The sequence below is a fragment of the Myxocyprinus asiaticus genome, chromosome 2 (genome assembly GCF_019703515.2).
Source record: "Myxocyprinus asiaticus isolate MX2 ecotype Aquarium Trade chromosome 2, UBuf_Myxa_2, whole genome shotgun sequence".
Classification (NCBI taxonomy): domain Eukaryota; kingdom Metazoa; phylum Chordata; class Actinopteri; order Cypriniformes; family Catostomidae; genus Myxocyprinus; species Myxocyprinus asiaticus.
The window spans coordinates 5389231-5413060 of NC_059345.1; the positions used below are offsets into that span (position 1 = coordinate 5389231).

Genomic DNA, 23830 nt, shown 5'->3' on the forward strand with positions numbered 1-23830 from the left:
TAGGATTTGAGCATGCACATTTTTTTCATACAACACAACAGTGCAGGATATGATGTCACGTGGAAGGACTACAGGTGTAAGTAAATAATACATCACAAAAAAACAATAATATTATACAAAAACTGTAAATATATATTGTCTACTCACTTTCCTGCAACAATAAAACTTGCAACGTTGATATATGTATTCTTTGAATTGAGCCAAGAGGTCAGGGTGTGAAGTTTTGCTCTTCTATTGGTCACCGGTCGTCTCGTCGTACGAATTCACGGTTCAGAGTTCACCAAGCTTGAACTTTGGTATGCAGCGTAATATGAAATTTCTTCACGTGGGCTTGCGTTTCTGGTCTGCTACATTGGGATGCGTTTGAATGGGAGTGAATGGAGCGCGAAATGTAGTGTGACCGCCCCTTTAGACTCAGTGACAGCCACACAGGGAGACTTGGTCTGTCTTTTTTAAATTAACAGTATTTGCCCGAAGACTCCAATCTGTAGACTGGCCAGAGAGCCATGGCACTCCCCGCCTGAAGCAAAATCCAGTTTCTTGCTGTAAAAGACTTCAGTTGCTACCGAGTGGGTGCATTCACAGAATTGTTGAGTATTCAGTCCATTCAGTCCAATTCCCCTGTTGCTTTAAATAAACTAACTTTTTAATACACCTTTTCAGAATAGGCTAAAGCAAGTTTTTTTGTTTGGTCTAAACACCTGACCTTGTTGGGAAAGTGTGGTGGACTCAATGCAAGGCACATGGCAAAACTGTTTAGTAGTAAAAAAAAGGTTTCACTTCTGAACACATAAATTTAACCACTGGAGTTGTATGGATTACTTTTATGCTGCCCTTATATGCTTTTTGGACATTCAGAGTTCTGGCCACCATTTAATTGCATTGTATGGACCTACAGAGCTGAGATATTCTTCTAAAAATCTTCGTTTGTGTTCAGCAGAAGACCGAATGTCATAAACATCTTGGATGGCATGAGTAAATCAAGAGAGAATTTCCATTTTTGGGGGAACTATTTCTTTAAACCCATTCTCCTTTTTACTGGATAAAGCAACAAGTCCGTGTCTTAAAGTGTGACAGATGTTTTCTGATGTCATTCGAAGAATCTCCTGTAAATAACGCAAGTAATCAAAGTAACAATAATTTATAATCAGACAATTCAAATTTTTTTATGTTGTATTTCACTCAAATAGTTTTTTTTTTTTTTTAATCTTTTGAACAATTTTATTTTTATGGATAGCTGTAGAAGTTTTCTATTTGCTTTTCGCTGTGTGATGACGTCATCAGCCCGCGACACACTAGTAGACTTATGTTTTGAGCCATCTATTGAGAGGTCTGAGGTGCTCTTTTCATATACACTAAAATGTTAAAATGTTTATTTTTAAGATTAGAGTCTCTACAATGCTGTAATACTTTTTTATATAAAGTACTGAACATTTATGGGGTATCTCTTGTGGGGTTTTTAAACTGTGTAATGGTCTTTTCCTTATGACTTTCTGATAATACGTGATTTCTTTTGTGTTCTAAGGAAGAAAAAAAATAGAAAGTCTTAAAGATTTTGAATGACATGGGAGTAAGTTAATGATGACAGACTTCTACATTTTGGGTGAGCTATATCTTAAAGGTGCACTCAGTAATTTTTCCCTCATTAAAAACATGAATTGTAATTGTGCAATATATGTAGGAAATCATGATCACTCACATTAAAATGAAGACTCCAGTCATATCAGTAACATTATAAAAGCTGTTTTATTCTACATGGAGAGGGTCCGCACATGGGGGCAGCCATGTTAGAATCACATGACCAGCTGAATACTACTCGCTTAATCTTAGTAACCGTCCTGTTATTTGACACTTTCACTCGTTGATTAAAGTAATCATGGCTGACTGTGAATACTACATTTCTACAATGGCATCTGAAACTGAAAACTATTGATTTTAAATGATGCTGCATCCAAGCCACTAGGTGTCACTGTAAGTCCAAGATGACACAAAGACAAAAGTTACTGAGTGCACCTTTAAATATTCATCGTCACTTCACAGGTACACATAAGTACCTTTAGTGAACACGCTTGACCTCTGCTGGGCATTTAAGATGTACTTTGTGTTATCGCTGATAGAAGTGAATTGTTTTTTCTGTTGCAACATTTTGACCTGCAGTACTTATGCACCCAGAGTCAGTATATGAGTCATATTTGAGTATATAATTGTCTTTAAGAAGGGGGGAATGTTTAATTAAAAAAGTATCCTTGGTGGTCCCTCAATTAAACAAGCTAGTTTTAAACAAATTTGTTAGTTTTCTCTTAAAATGCTCACCCTCACGCCAGATGTTTATGAATTTCTTTCTTCTGCAGAACACAAATGAAGACTTTTAGAAGAATATTTCAGCTCTGTAGGTCCATACAATCCAAGTGAATAGGGTCCAAAATTTTGAAGCTCAAAAATCACACAAAGGCAACATAAAAGTAATCCATATGACTCCAGGGGTTAAATCCATGTCTTCTGAAGAGATATGATAGGTGTGGGTGAGAAAAAGATCAATATTTAAGTCCTTTTCACTATAAATTCTCCTATGCCCAGCAGGTGGCGAAGAATGCAAATCGCCAAAAACAAAAGGAGAAGAACGTAAAAAGTGAAAGTGATGATTTATAGTAAAAGAAGGAATTAAATATTGATCTGTTTCTCATTCACATGTATCATATCACTTCTGAAGACTTGGATTTAACCACTGGAGTCGTATGGATTACTTTTATGTGCTTTTTGGTCCTTCAAAGTTCTGGTCACCATTCACTTGCATTGAAAGGACCTACAGAGCTGAGATAGTCTTTTAAAAATCTTAATTTGTGTTCAGTAGAAGAAAGAAAGTCATACACACCTGGGAATCTCCCCCAGTCTTCTGGTTCTGAAGTTTTCAATGTCTTTAGCAGGACGGAAGAGAACAAAGAGAGTGTGGACTATTCCTACTTACCCATGTATATCTGAGAATGACAAAGGTCCTCTCCCAAAATTTGTGTTCCAGGTGAGTGAAAGTACTGAAGTGACAGTTGTAAATGACATGGATTTGTAAATGATGTTTATCTTATTGATACTTTTATTTCTGTATGTAGTTTAAGGCAAAATTGGATAATGATGCTGATGCAGAAATGTTGGAGGCATATCAGCCATATGTGGGCCTTTTTACTCTTGACCAAAAGTCAGGGAACCTCTGTGTGACTCGATATGAGGTTAGTAGGAGATTTTAATTCTATTAGTTTCCTATTACCAAAGGCTGAGAAAAACCTGAAAGTATATATATATATAGTTTTTTTAAACAATTCCTCCAGTCACTTCATGGTCAGATATTGGTACTGGTGGTATTTCATGATGTCACGATTCTAAATAAACTCATTTGGCGTAAATGTAGGGAAATCTTTTTATAATAAGCTCACGACAGCTTCACTGCTAATTTTACCCACTGTTAAGACAAACCTCGCCTAAGTTTAGCCTATCAAACATATGCTTTCCAGTCGGAGGAAGATATTTGTACAGTGGATCTCAGAGCAGCCTTGCAGCCTCTGAGATTTACAGAATATTTTCCACACTGAGTGTTGGGTTTATATAAATATCAAGCTCCTACAAGCCGCTGACACACAGTGCATGATAGTAATATGTTGCACTTGTTACCCCAGCACCACCACTATGATATTCTACTCTGGCAAGGAGTTGGTTATATCTGCCTACTTGTTGTGGGAAATAAGTCCCCCTGAACAGGTGCAGCACGGTAACATTTAGAGGCCTGTTCCTGTCAGCCAGCAACCCCACCCTATTTTCCACCCTCAATCTGGACTCTTTTTTTTCTCCACAAGTTGATCACTTGCTTTGCTTTCACTTCATACCCTTTGACCTCAAATGTCAAGTTGTGGCACCACTCCAAAGCATTGCATTTCTCTCTTGCAGGCCTCGCTCATCAAGCACTTTCTCGACACTTCGGCTGGACCATAAATCTCACAAATGCTCCAGTCTGAATGACATGTTCTTATTCATCTCACAATATCATCTCTAAGCCTACCAGTTTTTATCGTAAAAAGTACACACCTGGTCAAAACTCTGGACACACCTGACTGAATTTATGTTTCTCATGATCTTAAAAATCTTTTGATCTAAAGGCTTGAACACTTAACCTCATGCGACCTGCGTCCACATGCGTGGACATTTTGGCTTCGCTATAGGCTATATATAATTGCATTTTATTTCAACTGACTGGTCTCCGTTCAGGAGACTCTAGGCTGTCATTAAAGCGTTAAACTTTCGATGCACCGAGTCATGTGACAAAACAGCATGGCGCCGATTGCAGCTGAGTTTGTCTTTGGGCGAAACAGCAACAAAACTCCATCTGGGAACAAACCTCATTAAGTTTTTACATTAAAACCTGTTTAAGTCAAAAGATAGTCTAGTTTCATCCGATATGCCATTTTATAATTTCATTGATTTATCGCAAAACGCCACGCTGTTAAACACAATGACCACGTACGTGGACTATAGGCTAATTTTTCTTAAAATATCCTATATTAACTGTTCATTATCACATTGAGAATCATTGGATGCATCCAGAAGCTGGAAAATATTGCTTTCAGAGGCTTTATATGGAGTTAGGATGAAAATAAGGTGTATTTCAAACTGTTCTGAGACCAGTGCAGACAGACAGCACACTGGAGGTTAAGTCTTTCACTAATTAGGGAGCAAGGGAGCATCCTATAGCTCTCTATTCAGCCAAGTGCATTCACTATTCCTTAAAGGAGCAAACTTTTGTTAAATCAATACTACAAAAGACTAAAAGAATGGAATATGTTAAGGACACAGGAAAAACCTATAAACAATATTCATAAAAGAATCGAAGATGTGTGCATCTGTATTTTTATTAAGGGGAAAACTGCTACAAATACACTGTGTAAGTATCTTATTAAACTTCAGTCAGTATTTCGGCTTAAAATGCACACCATCAGTAACATCTGAACGATCAGCATTGTTATTACTGTTATCTCATTATTCGTAGTCAAGAATGCATAATTACATTGAGCGAACACACAAATGCTGGCCGTACAGCCACTGGATCATTGATGGAGGCTCCTGAGAAGTGCTGCTGAGTTTAACAACCAAAGATCCAGCATTAGCCTCAGTGACCCCCACGCCCCCCCAACCCCACCCCCACCCCCACCCCAGTATCTGTCCAAAGACTTCAATATATAATCTGGTCAGAGAGCCATGGCGCCCCCTGCCTGAGGCAGCGCATAATCCAGGATTCTGTTGCAAGACAGTTTTGCAGTTCTCAAAGTATCCTGGACAGTCCAGTGACATCACTGTTGAGTATTGAATCCATAGTGCGCTCATGAGTCCAATGCGTTTCCTTCTCAAATACTGAAGAACTTCTTCATCACTGTTCCATTATTCGAAAGTACTCGAGGTGTTTCTACAGCAAGCTCTAATCCACAGTACTCCATTGAGTCCTTGGTCATTCAAGAGGATTGTTTTAAGATATGTCTGGCATACAGACAAACCACATTGTTCCATCTATCGTTTTGTTTATGTTGCAAGGGTGGATAGCTGTCAACCAACACAAGAATTGCAGAAGATCTTTATGTCTGTGACAGTATGTATTGATGTTACAATACAAAAAGAGTGAAAAATATACATTTTAAGGTCATTCTCAAAGGTAATCAGAATCGGAGAACTGAGTAGTACAATATCAAAAGTTTCACTTTTAAAAAACGTACATACTATGCTACACCTGTGCACATGAATTTTGTTGAGCAAGATCTTTAGACACTTCAAAAAAACTACATAATCATTAAAGAGTAAAAACATCAGGGTAAAGGGGAACTCGGCTGTCATCGTCCTTTTCTACTTTATACTCTTTCATTTCAGCAGAACAGGCTAATAATCCTCATACAGTAGTTAGTTTACCATTTCGTAAATCCTTAAGAGAAGCCAATCAAAAAATACACCGCCATCAAACTACAATAAACCTTTTCCGGAGGCATTTTGTTTGGCAACTACTGGCAACTTACTGTTGCTTTGTGTTCAGTTAGGCATTATATAATTTTTGAGTGTCCTCATGCTTTTGCAAATAACAATACAATATTACTCATCGTCACAGAAAAGCAACAGCATTTCTGTGACATTTCTGAATGCAATCGGAAATAATCCATTGTTTAGCTGAACACAGATCTTAAACTAGCTTTTTCACATGACAATGACATGACAAATTATTCTGCCTCTTGTAAAACACAGTCACACTTAATAACTGGAACAAAATTCCTACTTGATCATCAAAAGACATTTGAGTTAAAGTGCAATGTTTAAAACATGCCTTAGAAAAGAAAAAAAGGTGTTCCCACCTTACTTCAAATTTCAACACATATGCCACAAAAAATGCTATTTTATGTACAATAAACCCCAAACAGAAGCAGTAATCTCTGATACTCTGAATGTATAAGTCTCTCTTAATAAATACCAACAAGGACATTCCTACAATACTCAGAAGGCCTTACACAATTTTAAATGACACAATGTCAAGCACAAATGTACACCAAAAAACATGGCATCTTACGCCATGTCTGAACCAGGTGCGAATGCAAATGAAAGCGAAAATGCTGTGCGATGCGACAGTCACAGCACATCAGAACGTATTTGATGTAGCTATTGTTTTGATTAAGCTGCATTCACATTGTCTGAATTGCGGAAATATACTAATTTGAAAAAGACGCAAACGTTTTTTACTAGTTGGAAACTCGTAATTTGAGTAAAGCCAACATGTCATGAACGCAACAGTAATACACAGTTACATTAAGTGAGATTTTGGACCAATAAGATTTAATTGTGGGCGGAGCTAACCAGCGCAATGGGACAGAAGTACAAACCTATGCTAAATTCAGAATAGCATACTACTCGTATTGTTTCTGCCATGTCTATAAATGGCAGGAATAGTAAGAGTAGTATCGTAGTATGCTATTTTCGAACCTAGCCTTTTTGACTAACAAACACTCGTCGTGGATGGTTAGGCCACCAACTCATGGTTAACATGGAAGAATTGGCTTTTATCGCTTGTTAGTTGATACCATTGCACTTCAATCACCAAGAACTCTACTATGGCTTTTAAGAAAACCATACCGGAATGATCACTCTGAGTGATTACACACTAAACCACCTAAATGATTACAAACGACAGCAGGATATTTATGAAAGTGAATGACTTTTCACATTTGTCACAGAACTCTCCCATCCAACAAACTTAGTCATGCCAACTATGGACCATCACTCAAATCTAACCAATTTAATTACTGGCTGTAGAGTTTCAGATGAGACTATGATTGTGACACGCTTAACCTTGATAAAATAATCCACATAATGGAAATAACCACAATGGTTCTATTGAGACAGATTAAACAAACACAGTTTATCAACACAGTATAAATGCATTACAAGTTGAAACATCATATTCTAAATAATAATAAAAACAAGTTTGTAACTTTAAAAACACCTTATTCCAACCATCCCTAATGGTCTTCCACTCTTCTGTTAAGATTGACTCTTAAAATATCAAAACCTCTATATCTGACAAAGTTATCATAGCTATATAAAATGGAAAAAGATGCACCAGCATCAAACTTATCTGCCTTAGTGCTCGGTGATGAGCACTCCATAGAAAGAACAAGAAAACTTAGATGCTTGGAGCATGTCCTTCTAGGTCCAAAACATAGCCTATGCAAGTACGTAAACGCAAATGCTTCTAGCTTTGTAAGCTCGATTTTATGCATCACTGCAATCCTGTTTACACCGAACGAGTCCTTATGTCTAAAAAAGCTTGACGGAGTGCAACAAATGGAAAAGAATGTAGGTGTCACAGGATGCATTTTAAAAGTTATTTTTAAATTGACATGGCATCTAAAAAAAAAACATGCATCAAGCGAGAAAGTACGTGAATGCAGACGCTTCTAGCCATGCAAGCTCGATTTCCTGCGTGGTGTCAAAACGTCCCAAAATGTGTCAGGCTGCAATTCATAACAATGCGCAGGTACGCGTTGCATTCTCAACAATACCACAAGGGGCGCTATGGCAAGATAAGTGTGAACTGCCTGCTTCTACGATCCAACTACTGTCTTGGCAGAGCAACAGATTGAAGACAATATTGTTCAAGTCAATATATTTATAGCAACATACCTGATTAACAACACACCCAGTTTAACTTCACAGACTTTTGAAGGTAACTCTATCGCCCTCTTGTGTACTGAGGTTTGTTCCCACGGTGGTAACGCAAGAATGCATGTTAAGCATGTTCAAATGGGCCACGCATTGGCAATGCGGTGGCCAAGCGCTCGCATCTGCATTCACGTACTTGCGTAGTGTGTGTTTTGGCCTTTACTGTCTGCTCCAGGCACATCTTACACACTGTGGTTGAGAAAACTGGATGAGGAAAGAATTTGTAGGTATCTTCATAAAGTGGAACATTAGATTCCTAAACAAAATACCTAACCCTATGACGCCGATCCTCCTCTATGCTTCTGTGCTCCTAACACTGTATATAGACTTGGGTTTAACACTTACAAAGTACAGAAACTACCCAACAGTAGTAGTAAATTAAAAGTTGAAGTTGAATTTGCACTCTGAATGACCTGCTGGCCAAAGTAGTACTGTCAACTAGTGGTCAGGTTTAGCAACTGCACACTGTTCCACTTCCTGTTGGGATGGTCTTAAGTTTTCCCATAACTGTGCTGCCTTCAAGTCATGTCGGAATTATCGTGTTTACAAGATGAGCGGATATGAATGCAACCACAAAGTTATAATTACAACTGGGAAACTCTTTGAGCCCTGACTTTCATGGTTTGAGGGCGTGTCAATTAAAAAATAATGGTGGAAGCTACTGTATTAAGTATTGATCAGAAGGTGTAATTGTGAATGTTGATTGTACGCAAAATTAAGTTTATACGCATACTGTGTACCAATAATGAGGAAAAGCAATCACCAGGAGTCCAAAATTAACTTTTGGCCACACTTGCCAATGGCGAATGAATATAGAAACGTAACCAGCCATACATTTTTCTTAACAGCCGAATTTGCATTATTTTTGATATTTTTGTTTTGGGTCCTTAACATCAAGAGCGTTTTCTATTGAGGTAATAGTTGTTACATGACGTAATGACAGAGCTGAGCTTTTCCGTAGTCAACCATTTGTATTTCTTTGATCTGATTTGTTTACGTCAGTGAGATTTGTTAATATATTTCAACCATGTATTATTTTTATTTATACCAATTCCTAAAAAGAGTTACCAGCCAGTTGGCCAGTAACACCATTTTATTTACTAGCCAAAGACTTTACGTTTCTAAATGGGATATATTCTACTCTCACTTGGTTAATTTTGGACCCTTTTGGACACCAACTAATGTGGATCCTTTGTACTTAATTTTGTTGCACTAGCGCTTTAAAAGCTTCCTGTCTTTGTCGTGAAGTGAAAAAGTGAAATAAATACGAAATTGCCCAACATGTTTACTTCATTCCAAACAAAATCAATTCAACGCACATCACGTCGGGATTACGATTTCCGAACTCACAAATACGAACTTCCCTGGAAGACTTGAAGGCAGCACTAGTGACTGATACAGACGAACAGTACCAATGAATACATACATTTAGCACATCTCTAGAAGCCTGCCGTTTTATTATTAGTGCACCATTTAAAACTGAAACTTTTTTCAAAAATATAACTTTATCTTATCTGACGCTTCATAGAAAATATTACTGTAGCAAGAGCAGAGTATGCAGTCCTGTTTGTCATTATTCAGTTATTGAACTATAAAAGAACAACAATACTAGAATTTAGACATGTAGAAAACTATGATGGTGCAAGTATTCATAATAACTCTTGAAAAAAGGGGCTTGATGGGTTTCAGCGTTCCATAAATGATGAAACAATGAGAATGCCAAAGAAGTCTCTCATTCTCTCTTTGTTCGGTATTGGTATTGCCTAGAGATGAGAGTTCACCACAAGGACAGCCAACCCTAAACAGCTCATTTTCAGCTCTGTTCCAGTTTTTAAAGGTTTGGATGTTCCAAACCAATATCAATAACTTTTTTCCATGGAACACAAAAGGTAAATTCACTAACTGATCTTTTCAATATAATGAATGCTGTCATGTTACAGAAGAAGAAGAAAAACAAGATCCATTCAATTTGTGTGCTATATTCCTTCTAAAGCACTAAGATAGCTTTGTGTGATAAACAGACTAAAATTCAGTACAGCGGTACTATATATATATATATATATATATATATATATATATATATATATATATATACACACACATATATATAAACACACACACACACACACACACACACACACAGTGCATTCAGAAAGTATTCAGACCCCTTCATTTTTTTTCACATTTTGTTATGTTGCAGCCTTGTGCTAAAATGCTTTAATTTTTAATCAGTCTACACTCCATACCCCATAATGACAAATTAAAAAACAGATTTTTGATAACTTTTCAAATTTATATAAAAAAGAATGTAATATCACATTGACATAAGTATTCAGACCCTTAACTCAGTACTTAGTTGAAGCACCTTTGGCAGTGATTACAATCTCAAGTCTTTTTGGGTATGATGCGACAAGCTTTGCACATCTGGATTTGGGGATTTTCTGCCATTCTGCAGATCCTCTCAAGCTCTGTCAGGTTGGATGGGGACCGTTGGTGGACAGCCATTTTCAGGTCTCTCCAGAGATGTTCGATTGGGTTCAAGTCCGGGCTCTGGCTGGGCCACTCAAGGACATTCACAGAGTTGTCCCTAAGCCACTCTTGCATTGTCGTGGCTGTGTGCTTAGGGTCATTGTCCTGTTAGAAAGTGCACCTTCTGCCCAGTCTGAGGTCCTGAGCGCTCTGGACCAGGTTTTCATTAAGGATATCTCTGTATTTTGCTGCGTTCAGCTTTCCTTCAACCCTGACCAGTCCCCCAGTCCCTGATGCTGAAAAACACCCCCACTAGGTCTCGGCGATATGGCAAAAAAATCTAATCTAGATTTTTTTTCAAACTTAAGGACGATTTACGATTCTCGATTCAATTTTCCTACATTTAAAGGTAATTTTCAAAAAAAGTAATTCCAACATGATTCAAATAACATGTTCCTTATTAGAATGCAAGGTGACCTTGGTTAGAAAATCTAAGTTTTGTTCATTATAGAAAACAAAGGTGTGTAACAGAAATGCACAAAAAAAGTGCAACACACAGAAAGTTGTCAACAGCATAAAAGTAAAATAAATTAAAATCTAATTGATTTAAAATAACACTGATGTTCAGAAATAATAGTATAAAATAAGAAAACTACAAAATACCTCAAAGCCAATTTAGGTATTATTTTTTATCTAAATCAAGTCCATCTAGAAAGATGTCTAGAAATCAATATCTAGAAATAGTCATGTTTATCTAGAAATTATTTTTATTATATCAATCAATTTGTACAATCAAACAAAATCAAACACCTGCAGATAGAGTCCAGATGAGAAAAATGTCATTGTAGTTGAAAATGCAAGAAGCAAATAGCTCAGCTTTGATTTGATATGAAGCGCCCATAACTGTCACATATGTTCTAACACTTTATTATAAACACATACATTTCTGTTGACATCTCAGAAAATGTAGCTTAGTGCTTCATGACAACTTACACAGAACATAGTTATTGTTTGATTAAGCCGGTGTTAACATGCATGATGGACGAAGTCTACCTACAATCATACTGTACAATCGTACTGGAAATATTACCAGCTTTTATATTGGTCTCCGTGTTGTTAACCTATGTTACGTTAGAGCGCGCAGCCGCGCATATTTCCACAAATGTTTAGCTTATCAGATTGAGGCTGGCATCAAGCCAAGTGCTGCCAGCTCTAGGATGAGTCCTGGTTGTTCCAAACTTCTTCCATTTAAGAATTATTGAGGCCACTGTACACTTGGGAACCTTCAATGCAGCCAAAACATTTTTGTAGCCTTCCCCAGATCTGTGCCTCGACACAACCCTGTCTCTGAGCTCTGCAGGCAGTTCCTTTGAACTCATGGCTTGGTTTTTGCTCTGATGTGCATTTTCAGCTGTGAGACCTTATTTAGACAGATGTGTGCCTTTTCAAATCATGTCCAATCAATTGAATTTGCCACAGATGGACTCCAATCAAAGTGTAGAAACATCTCAAAGATGATCCAGAGAAATGGGATGCACCTGAGCTAAATTTCAAGTGTCTGAATACTTATGTCAGTGTGATATTTCAATTTTTTCTTTTTAATACAATTGCAGTTATCAAAAATCTGATTTTTGCTTTGTCATTATGGGGTATGGAGTGTAGATTGATTTTAGCATTTTAGCATAAGGCTGCAACATAACAAAATGTGAATGCGCAGAATACTTTCTGAATGCACTATATATTAGGAACGCACTGGTGTATTGGCTGCCGATTTTTATCAGCCAATTACTGACCAAATTAAAACCATCAGCATATCGGTAATAAGCAGGAAAACACCAATATGAAAAACGATGATTGATTTATAATTAATTAGTAACACACTTTGTAAAAACTCTGTGAATTTAAATGCACATGATGGCTACATGATGAGGGAAACCATCTAAAACGCTTTGTAACCAGCACACTTTCCCTTCTGAGACATCGGTATGATATCCATTAATGCTGCATGATTGACTGATTTAAGAATGAAATTGCAATATGGCCTTGCATGATTTCTAAAACTTAAAAGGTTGCATTTCTGCATTCAGCGCTTCAATCATCGTTGTGTGAGCAAGCGGCGCCCCCTAGCGGTCTGAATGGCGTTATCCATTGTCCATTATACCACTATAATACAGAATTCAAAAGGGGGTTTTGTTCCTTTGGTTGAAACTTTTTATTTTTCCATGATGTGGTTGACATTTCCATGGAGTTGCCCAACGTATGCATATTATGAATTTGTAATGTTCTATCATATACAGTACATACATGTAAAAAGTGAGTTCTGTTGTTTTGAACTGAAAAAACAGAAGTGTAAAAAAGTGTTTTAAAAGTACAAAATAAAATTTTTCATATCAATCATGTTATCATGTTTTGATATTTTTTCATTGTGGGTCTCTTAAAAAATGTGGCCGGTCATGTGTTTAACAGATCCAGTCCAATATCGTTAGCGGTTTCAGCCTATGTTTTTTTGTTATAATCGGTATCTGTATCGCCAAAAATGGTCATATCGGTGCATCCGATATATATATATATATATATATATATACACACACACACATATAAAGTATCGCTGTACTGAATTACACTTCATTTCCAGTATTTCTGTGCTGTCTGTACACATTTGAAGAGAGAAAAATAGGGAAGAACTGAAGCAAACTCTATGTGATCTATTCCTTTTTGCGCCTCTTTTTGCATTCATGTTGTAATGTCATGTCCAGTCCACATACAGTACAGGAAGTGACAAGCTTGCTCAAGTGTTATGGTGAACTGACAAACAAGGTAAAGAGTCACTTCAGGATCGATCATGGGTATAGCTCAGAATTACAGAGCAGAAGAGAGGTAGAGTGATAGTAGGCATGGAGAAACAATGAGAATATTTAGCCTAAAACAAGACAGGTGGAAAAATCCGTCACATGGCGGTGTATATAGAACAGGATGTGATGTCAGACTCTCAGTTCTCAGAGAGTGATAGGGTCAGAGCTGCCTGCAGTGCTGCCTCCTCGTCAATACTGTAGTCCTGCATACACACATACACACACACACACACACACAAAGGATGAACTTCACCGAACCTGTTCAGAATATGTCATGTTTTTCTCCCAAATCGAAAGAAAAAACAAAAAATTATATTTTGTTTAAAGAAAATTAAGCCTATTTTTAGGATTGTAGTAAAGGTGCACTTAGTAATTTTTCCCTCATTAAAAAAAGTTTAAATTCTAAAGACTCTAATTGTAATTTTGCAATATATGTAGAAAATCATGAGCACTCACATTAAAATGAAGACTCCAGTCATATCAGTAACCTTATAAAAGCTGTTTTATTCTACATGGAGAGGGTCCGCACATGGGGGCCGCCATATTAGAGTCACATGACCAGCCGAATATGCTCGCTTAATCTCAGTAACCGTCCTGTTATTTGACACTTTCACTCATTGATTAAAGTAATCATGGCTGACTGTGAATACTACATTTCTACAACGGCATCTGAAACTGAAAACTATTGATTTTAAATGATGCTGCATCCAAGCCACTAGGTGTCAGTGTAAGTCCAAGATGACACAGACAAAAGTTACTGAGTGCACCTTTAAACCCGGAACATTACTTTAAGATGTTTGTGCTTTGTGACATTATTACACTACAATATAAAAACAATTTTCATTACCACATTGCAAAATAAAATACAATTATTAATGTAAACTGTACAGTATCTATACTTCATGGTGGTACTTGATGTACTGCCTTTAATTTATGCTGATTTAAATAAAAATAAAAAAATTAATTGTACAGTATATCATTATACTGTATAGTTTTTACTGAGATTCACCACTGGGAATAATGAGAATACCAATATCACATGAGCAAGAGTACAGGTGCATCTCAATAAATTAGAATGTCGTGGAAAAGTTCATTTATTTCAGTAATTCAACTCAAATTGTGAAACTCGTGTATTAAATAAATTCAATGCACACAGACTGAAGTAGTTTAAGTCTTTGGTTCTTTTAATTGTGATGATTTTGGCTCACATTTAACAAAAACCCACCAATTCACTATCTCAAAAAATTAGAATATGGTGACATGCCAATCAGCTACTCAACTCAAAACACCTGCAAAGGTTTCCTGAGCCTTCAAAATGGTCTCTCAGTTTGGTTCACTAGGCTACACAATCATGGGGAAGACTGCTGATCTGACAGTTGTCCAGAAGACGATCACTGACACCCTTCACAAGGAGGGTGAGCCACAAACATTCATTGCCAAAGAAGCTGGCTGTTCACAGAGTGCTGTATCCAAGCATGTTAACAGAAAGTTGAGTGGAAGGAAAAAGTGTGGAAGAAAAAGATGCACAACCAACCAAGAGAACCGCAGCCTTATGAGGATTGTCAAGCAAAATTGATTCAAGAATTTGGGTGAACTTCACAAGGAATGGACTGAGGCTGGGGTCAAGGCATCAAGAGCCACCACACACAGCTGTGTCAAGCCACTCCTGAACCACAGACAACGTCAGAGGCGTCTTACCTGGGCTAAGGGAAGAAGAACTGGACTGTTGCCAGTGGTCCAAAGTCCTCTTTTCAGATGAGAGCAAGTTTTGTATTTCATTTGGAAACCAAGGTCCTAGAGTCTGGAGGAAGGGTGGAGAAGCTCATAGCCCAAGTTGCTTGAAGTCCAGTGTTAAGTTTCCACAGTCTGTGATGATTTGGGGTGCAATGTCATCTGCTGGTGTTGGTCCATTGTGTTTTTTGAAAACCAAAGTCACTGCACCCGTTTACCAAGAAATTTTGGAGCACTTCATGCTTCCTTCTGCTGACCAGCTTTTTAAAGATGCTGATTTCATTTTCCAGCAGGATTTGGCACCTGCCCACACTGCCAAAAGCACCAAAAGTTGGTTAAATGACCATGGTGTTGGTGTGCTTGACTGGCCAGCAAGCTCACCAGACCTGAACCCCATAGAGAATCTATGGGGTATTGTCAAGAGGAAAATGAGAAACAAGAGACCAAAAAATGCAGATGAGCTGAAGGCCACTGTCAAAGAAACCTGGGCTTCCATACCACCTCAGCAGTGCCACAAACTGATCACCTCCATGCCATGCCGAATTGAGGCAGTAATTAAAGCAAAAGGAGCCCCTACCAAGTATTGAGTACATATACAGTAAATGAACATACTTTCCAGAAGGCCAACAATTCACTAAAAATGTTTTTTTTTATTGGTCTTATGATGTATTCTAATTTTTTGAGATAGTGAATTGGTGGGTTTTTGTTAAATGTGAGCCAAAGTCATCACAATTAAAAGAACCAAAGACTTAAACTACTTCAGTCTGTGTGCATTGAATTTATTTAATACACGAGTTTCACAATTTGAGTTGAATTACTGAAATAAATGAACTTTTCCACGACATTCTAATTTATTGAGATGCACCTGTAAATACCAGCACAGCTGTGATTCAGCACAATTCTGAGTGTGATATTGTTTTTACACAACAGCTCTATGAACAATAAGTTAATGTCAAGTATAGACACAATATGGCCAGGTAATGTCTATTCTTCTGCGCTAACTAAAATAGTTCCAAACTAAGCCAAAGGGGTTTGGAACAGGGTGGAACAGTTCGCGAATGGGTGAATGTGAATGGGTGCCAAATTTTGACGCACCAAAAATCACATAAATCAGCATAAAAGTAATCCATACGACTCCTGTGGTTAAATCCATGTCTCTAAAAGTGATATGATAGGTGTGGGTGAGAAGATCAATATTTTAAGTCCATTTTTGCTAGAAATTCTTCTCCCTACCCAGTAGGGGGCGTATGCATGAAGAATGTGAATCACCAAAAACACAAGAAGAAGAATGGGAAAGTTAAAGTGAAGACTGACTGAGCAGGGAGGAGAATATATTGTAAAAATTGACTAAAATTATGATCTGTTTCACCCACACCTATCATATTAATTCTGAAGACATTGATTTAACCACAGGAGTCATATGGATTACTTTTATGCTAACTTATGTGATTTTTGGAGCACCAAAATGTTGGCACCCATTCACATGAATTGTATGGACCAAAACAGCTGAGATATTCTTTTAAAAATCTTCAGTCAGCATTGTGTAAGCAAGCGGCACCCTCTAGCGGTGTGTAGGGCATTATCCATTATTTATTATACATAATAGAACTTAAAAGGCCGTTTTCTTTTTTTTTTTCATGATGTGGTTGACATTTCCATGGAATTGCCCAACATACAGTATGCACACTATGAATTTGTGATGCTCTATTACATACAGTACAAACATGTCAAATGTGAGTTCAGTTGTTTTGAACTGCAAAAACATAAGTGCAAAAATGTTTTAGAAGAACAAAGTAATCTTTTCACATCAATCATCATGCTTGCTTTTATATTTAGTTATTTTTCAGTATTTTGTGTATCTTATTATCTTCTATTTATCTTTCATTGTGGCTCTCTTTAACATTTTTTGACCTGTCATGTGTTAAATGTTAAATGGAAATTAATAATTTGTTGAACAATAAAAAACTTTTGTACCTCTGTTCATTTTTAAAACATAATTTCTGAGCAAAACAGTGATCTGATGACAAAATAAGGTAAGTGGCAAAATATTGGTATTGGCCAATAGTTTTTGTTAAAATCGGTATCGGGCAAAAATTTAATATCGGTGCATCCCTAGTAGCAATGTAAACTATGAGCTTTCCTCACCACAAATGTGTCATAGGAAAACTTGTGCCGGTGGAGAAGATGCTGCAGAAAGTTGGAGCTCTTGTAACTAGGATCGCCCCAGGGCATAGCTGAACATACTGGACAAACCTACAAACAAGAGACACAGGAAAACACCATGCACAAATCTTGACTTTATTTAAAATGACAGCAAAACAGGATTTAAAGGGACTGATCACCTAAAAGTTAAGTAATCTGTCACCTTTAATGGCATCGGTTTGCGTCGATACAATTGGAGAGTATAGCTGAAGCCATTAGGTAATACATACCACTTTGTTGGGGTCATTGCGATGGTTCTCCATGCAGTGCTTCACTAGTTCCTGTTGGTCCAAGTTGCGAGCGCCACAGTACGGGCACACAAATGTGGAACGGTTTGGAATATTGCTGTTGATGGGAAAAAGGCAGAATTTTAGCCTGCTATAACCGTATGGTCTAAGGGATTTATATCAGATCTATTTTTAACATAAATGAACCACAGCTTTTGGGCAAATGAGCTGAGTTGTGTGATAAACTGATAATCAGTGCTCTAATGAAAAATGCATACATGCAACCGGAGGGCGTAAATCTTTATGAGAACAACTTTCAAATTTATATAAAATGATATGAGAACGTTCTGTTAACATCAGCTTTTTGTGACACGCCTGACACCTACTTTTTCAGCAGTCTTAGTTCCGCAAGTGTTGTCCCATTCATTTTCTCCATAGGCATTTAAAAAAAACATCCTCCAATAAAGATTTCAAGGCCATGAACCAAAAAGGAAATGTAGTAACCAATACTGACAGCATCAGGGTAATGCACATAAATTTAACTGTTAAGTCTACAAGGGATGTCAGTTTTCAGAAATTTCTTTATAATCGACTGTCGTGGAAATAAACGATCAATAAATCGTTAATGTTAATGCGGTAAAACGCACGTGGAGGTCTCCAAATAATATGTGTCACAGTTTGTTGAGGCAGCACCCAAAAGCAGAGTTTAAAGGGCTTTATTGAAAAAAGGCCAAAAATACAATCCAAGACACCTGCGAGGGGAAAAAGTGGAAAACAGAATGATAAACTAAAAACTCCAAAAATCAAAACACCAATGTAACCGACCGAAGTGACAGACTAGCACCAACCGACTGGGAAGACACACAAATCCACAAAACAATCTGGCACAGGACTGAACGCGAGAGGAGCTATATATAGGGAAGGAACTAAGGAGGGTAACGAGTGAAGGTAGGTGAGGCTAATGAAATGATAACAAGGTAACAAGGGGAAGGGGGCCTAGACATGAGACAGGAGAGCACATGGCAAACAATCCTGAGAGAAGCCATGTACTCACACAAAACACAACTGACTAAACAGAAGAGGGCATGGCGAATGAACCGAATCTGAAGCCATGAGCTCACAAAGACAAGACATGGAACATAAGTGTCCGGATCCCAACACCAGAACCGAAACCGAACTAGACAGAAGTCAGGATCCGGACACCATGCTCCGAACGTGAAACGCAAAATGGACAGAACAGCGCACGGCAAGGAAATACCACCCCAAGCCGTGCACTCACATAGACACACAAAGACAGGCAGAGCACATGGACAGGAAATAAACCCTGAACCATGTGCTCAACATAAACACCGAACATGGATGTCAGGATCCCATCACCTACCAATAAACCTAACTGACAAAGGTGACAGGATCCTGACAAATATGTGCATGTAGCCTACTGTTAAAATAATTGAAATTAATACACTTAAGAAATGCAAGTATTGGCATTTTCCTCTTAAAATATTCTTATTTCAGTGTATTTTAATAGATTTAGGCTATATTTAGTATGAATTTGTGAATTGTTAATTACTCTTAATGAATTACTGTTAATAATAACTTTATAAGATATACATACTTGAGTTCATTAAAACTTAACGTTGTGGATCGTGGGATATTTCGGACCTTTGGACTTATTTTTTTATTTTAAATTAAGTCAAATCATAACACGCTGCGTAAAAACAGTACATACCGCTTCTTTGGTGATGAGTTGTCAGGTGAATGTACCTTCGTGCTCTCCTGGTGTTCACTGATGTAATTGCAGGTTGGGATGAAACAAGGAGACTGGCTGATCAACAGTGCTTGTTGTCATGTTGTACTTTAACACACTATCACAGTGTATGCAGAAAACAATGTTAATTTATAGAGAAATGCTAAAACACTGATTACATTGAGCCCGCTCGATCTTTAGAAGAGAGGAAGTAAAGGATGTCCATCTCTGTGTGGTTTTTGTTCTGTGTTGCGGACAAGTTGTGACATGTAGCATGCAAATGGCAATGCGGCCTCTGGCGGTGGATGACTGTATAGATAGTCTTTTCAACATCTGCTGGCATGATTACTGAATGCATTTGTTCTGAAATCTATTAATCGATAATCAATAAGCTTAATCGATTCAAATATTAGTCTACATAAAAAGGCTCTCATTTTTAGCCTTTTACATGTTATAATTCAGAAAAACAAGTGGTGAAAGTTGGCTTTTTATAAAATGTACTCAGCCTGTGTTCAGATATTTAATGCACATATCGGTCTGTTAATCTTCTGAGTTTCTCGTACCGCTTCGCATTTCCTTTCCACCATAAAAACAGATCCTTTTCCATTGGTATGCATGACTCAAACAAGATCCGAATACCAACAGAGTAGAATTCAATAAGAATCCAAACATTACAAGTATTGCCACTCTTGGCTTTTCTTGAAAGCACACAAAGACACCATCATGTCTCCTTCTCTCATCCAACACCCTGACAACACATCCACTGCGCCACTCAGTGTACTCAATTGTAACTGTGAGATTTGGTTAGAGATCCAGAGGGAAATTAATTTGCATTATTTGAGTCGTGTTTTTAATAGTCTACAAGCTGGTGCAGAACAATTTCTCGTTTACTTGATTTTAGTCAGTTACTTGTGCACATCACTAATAGACAGTGTATGTACACAGATGAGCCAAAACATTATGACCACATGCCTAATATTCTGTTGGTCCTCTGCGTGTCGCCAAAACAGCGCCGACTGGCGAGGCATAGACTCTACAAAACCCCTGAAGGTTTCCTGTGGTATCAGGCAGCAAGATATTAGCAGCAGATCCTTCAAGTCCTGTAAGTTGCGAGGTGGATCCGCCGTGGATTGGACTTGATGGTCCAGCACATCCCACAGATGCTCAATCGGATTGACATCTGGGGAATTTGGAGGCCAGGACAACACCTTGAACTCTTCATCATGTTCCTCAAACCATTCACGAACAATGTGTGACAGTGTGGCAGGGCGCATTATCCTGCTTAAAGAGCCCACTGCCATCAGGGAATACCGTTGCCATGAAGGGGTGTACCTGGTCTGCAACGATGTTTAGGTAGGTGGCACATGTCAAATTGACGTCCACATGAATGGCTGGACCCATGGTTTCCCAGCAGAACATTGCCCAGAGCATCACACTGCCTCCACTGGCTTGTCGTCTTCCCATAGTGCATCCTGGTGCCATCACTTCACCTGTCGTAATGTTTTGGCTCATCGGTATATATATATATATATATATATATATATATATATATATATATATATATATAACACACACACACACACACACACTACCAGTCAAAAGTTTTGAAACACTTACTCATTCTTTATTATAATTTTTTTTTCTTCACATTTAGAATACTAGTAAAGTCATCAAAACTATGGAATAACATAAATGGAACTATGGGAATTATGTTGTGACTAAACAAAATCCAAAATAAATCGAAACTGTGTTATATTTTAGCATCTTCAAGTTTTGAAACACTTGACTGAAATGTTTCTCATGATCTTAAAAATCTTTTTGTTGCTATCTATTACACAAGGTGTCATGAGAAACATTTTCAGGGTGGCATACTGGTTTGCATTAGTTATGTGTTTTTTCAATCTTTACCACGAAGACTGCGATAAATAGCCATGAAGCTAGACTGCTGCAGTCAGTGACACACTGGGAACACATCAACATCCTCAGCTTTGAGGAGCTAATTCATTTGTATCCTCCTCTCTTTCTTCCTGTGCTTCAAAGTAGGAGTGAGGCCTGACACAGAAGCAGACACATAACTCAACCGCCAGACATCCATTTGCTCTTTTATCGAAAACTTCCAATGTCTGTCTTTAACTGTCAGACATCAGTTTGACATCTCTAAATCTAAGTATACCTACACTGCTAGTGTGCGGATCTGAAGAGAACAGAGCGTCTCTGAAGTCTGGGACGTGTCCTGGATCCATATGATTTAATTCTGACTGTTGTCCCAGAGTATTTAGTGCTTCAGAGAAGCATGGGTGATATCCTTGTAGTTGTGGGACTTAATGGTTGTAACCTGTGTTGGTGTAGACACGTTACGATGTGTACTAACTATGGCACGTCACAAGTTTCCATTGATGTGTCTCGGGGAGATCAAGGTTTGTCTGATTTGTTTCGGCAGGTAGCCCCTTGCTGGTAGATGCAGTAATGACACCGTTTGGGGCCGTTTATAACAAATGTGTTTTTGTGTCTGTATCTGCGCTGTTTTTGAATTGTTTTTCTAAGTAAACATGCTCTAGACGGACGTCTGACAGAACGGTTGCGACAGTTCCTTTTACAGCTGTTATGGGAAAAAAGAACAGAAGGGTTCAGAGAAGTCCAGTGGTCCTTTGAGTCTGGTAAAACGGGCGTATAATGTGTTCAGCTAGGTGGCAAAAAAGGCAGAATCAGAGTACTGGATTTGAAGTGGCTTCTGGTTTCTTCTCATCATTGTGTTGAAACCTTTCCAGGCCATCAGTGTATTTCCTGTTGAAAACTTTTCCTCCATTTCCGCTTATAATGCTGTTTGGCCACCTCGATCTTCTATTTCAGTTGTCTTTCCATTTGTTTGACGCTGTGTTTGTCGCCTTTTTAAAATGCTTTTGTTCCCAAGATTGAGACATTGTTTGAGTTTTGAGTGGCGTCAGGCCTCTGAGAGGTGTTAGTTTGAAATAATAAACAAAACAAAATGCTCAAAAAGGGTAAATAACGTGTCCAAGGGGGAATGTGTCCAAAACAAAGGGGGAATCTGGCATTCTTGCAGTGAGACAGGGGGCATATAGCAGGTCAGGGAGTGTCCAAAGGAACTGTCCAGGACGTGGACAGGGTCCGGCAGTCACACGCGCTCCCCTCCTAGGTCCAGGGCGCCAGCATCTTTAGCAGCTCAACTTCCCAGGGACAGCGGCATGTGAGGGCAACTGCACTCGGCATCCTAGCCCGTCGACCGTGATGCATGCTTTCATCCCCAGTGACACATCTAACTCCCGGGTTCTGGGAAGTCCGGCAACGCATCTAACTTGCCGGGACCTTCCCCACTCTACTCCTGGACCTGCGAGGACACCAGTGTGCAGGCACTTGGAAATAGAGGCCTGCCTCCTGAGGAGAGGCGTGATCTACGTTTGAAAGCTCTGCATTTTGCAGCAAACATGAGATCCGGTCTCAGTAAAAGTTGTTTTAACCACTTGACGATGATTTAAAGTAATATATATATATATGCAGTAGAAAATGTTTAATTTGTCTTGTTTACATTCTGAATTCATAATGTTAAAATGCGCTAACACGGTATACTCGGCCATAATATGCACCAATTACAATGTCATTGTAATTTATGATGATACTGATACTACTGCAAAGAAAGGTCTATAAAAGAGTGTTAATATTCAGAATAAAGACAAAAGAATGGTGATAGTGGCATATTTTACTTTGGGCAAATGTGTGAATGTTTTCGCTGCAGATGGCACATGTATGAATGGGCACTTGAGAGTAAAACGTAAACAAAGTAGTAGGTGGAGCTTCAGGTCACACCTACCGATGATGTGGACCAATGACAAGAAGAAGGTGTTTAGCAGCCGGTTAGAAGTTTTCCTAACAGTTCGCCCAGGCGAGCTGTTACGAACCACCGAAACGAACGCAAAAACACCTTTTTGGCCAGATTTTGTTCTAAATGACATCATACCCATTCGTTCTTCAATTTCGTATGTAGTATATCTGGGCCTTAATCTGGGCAAATTAAAGATGGAGATAGTGTGGTTGGAAGGAAACATCCATTATGGTACATCATGCGACAAATCTACATCGCTACTGTTACGTACAACAAACAAAGCTGTCTAAAACTAAAATGCAAGATAAATAGAAACTATGATACTGATGAAATGTCTTGGCTCTCATTGAGGCTGGTTAAAAATGAACATGGAAGAGAGTACTATTATTGCATTTCACTTTATTGCATCAGGCCTTGTTAGACAAATGATCAGTTATGAATTTAGATTACTTTCTAGAAGTAACTTGTAAAGTAACATTGACTCAAACACTCCAGAACAGATATTGACTGATTCTAGATTAGGCCTGGAGGG

At 38.2% G+C, this 23830-nt stretch overlaps 2 protein-coding genes across 5 annotated transcripts in view; one reads left to right on the forward strand and one right to left on the reverse strand.

Annotated features, from left to right (window-relative positions):
• The first annotated feature begins 1289 nt into the window (after nucleotides 1–1289).
• Nucleotides 1290–5181, forward strand: LOC127454371 (cadherin-1-like). 3 transcript variants are annotated; one of them, XM_051721535.1, is made up of 5 exons: nucleotides 1296–1330; nucleotides 1526–1603; nucleotides 2925–3016; nucleotides 3105–3221; nucleotides 3934–5181. In XM_051721535.1, the coding sequence occupies exons 2-5, from the start codon at nucleotides 1579–1581 to the stop codon at nucleotides 3976–3978; spliced, it is 279 nt and encodes a 92-aa protein (XP_051577495.1). In that variant the 5' UTR covers nucleotides 1296–1330; nucleotides 1526–1578; the 3' UTR covers nucleotides 3979–5181. The 3 variants fall into 3 exon arrangements, 2 of the variants coding, with proteins under 2 accessions (XP_051577495.1, XP_051577485.1); XR_007899518.1 differs by lacking the exon at nucleotides 1526–1603 and having other exon boundaries at nucleotides 1290–1330; nucleotides 2922–3016; XM_051721525.1 differs by lacking the exon at nucleotides 1296–1330 and having other exon boundaries at nucleotides 1524–1603; nucleotides 2922–3016.
• Nucleotides 5182–7381: 2200 nt separating this feature from the next.
• The window catches only part of LOC127454255 (E3 ubiquitin-protein ligase RNF166-like), a 44313-nt gene continuing 27864 nt past the window's right edge, over nucleotides 7382–23830 (reverse strand). The window contains exons 4-7 of one of the 2 annotated variants that reach the window (XM_051721329.1): nucleotides 19443–19499; nucleotides 17717–17831; nucleotides 17430–17537; nucleotides 7382–13756 (exon numbers count right to left, since the gene is read on the reverse strand). In XM_051721329.1, the coding sequence (XP_051577289.1) occupies nucleotides 13691–13756; nucleotides 17430–17537; nucleotides 17717–17831; nucleotides 19443–19499 (346 nt within the window). In that variant the 3' untranslated portion in view covers nucleotides 7382–13690. The remainder of the gene's footprint in view (nucleotides 13757–17429; nucleotides 17538–17716; nucleotides 17832–19442; nucleotides 19500–23830) is intronic. The other variant, XM_051721338.1, reaches the window with a different exon arrangement.

Bases quoted from the DNA above. Each gene is read 5' to 3' on its own strand.
- LOC127454371 (XM_051721525.1), top strand. From the start codon at position 1,579: ATGATGACAGACTTCTACATTTTGG. The intron at 3,017-3,104 runs GTGAGTGAAAGT...TTCTGTATGTAG, and splicing joins TCCCAAAATTTGTGTTCCAG to TTTAAGGCAAAATTGGATAA. The intron at 3,222-3,933 runs GTTAGTAGGAGA...TCTCTCTTGCAG, and splicing joins TCTGTGTGACTCGATATGAG to GCCTCGCTCATCAAGCACTT.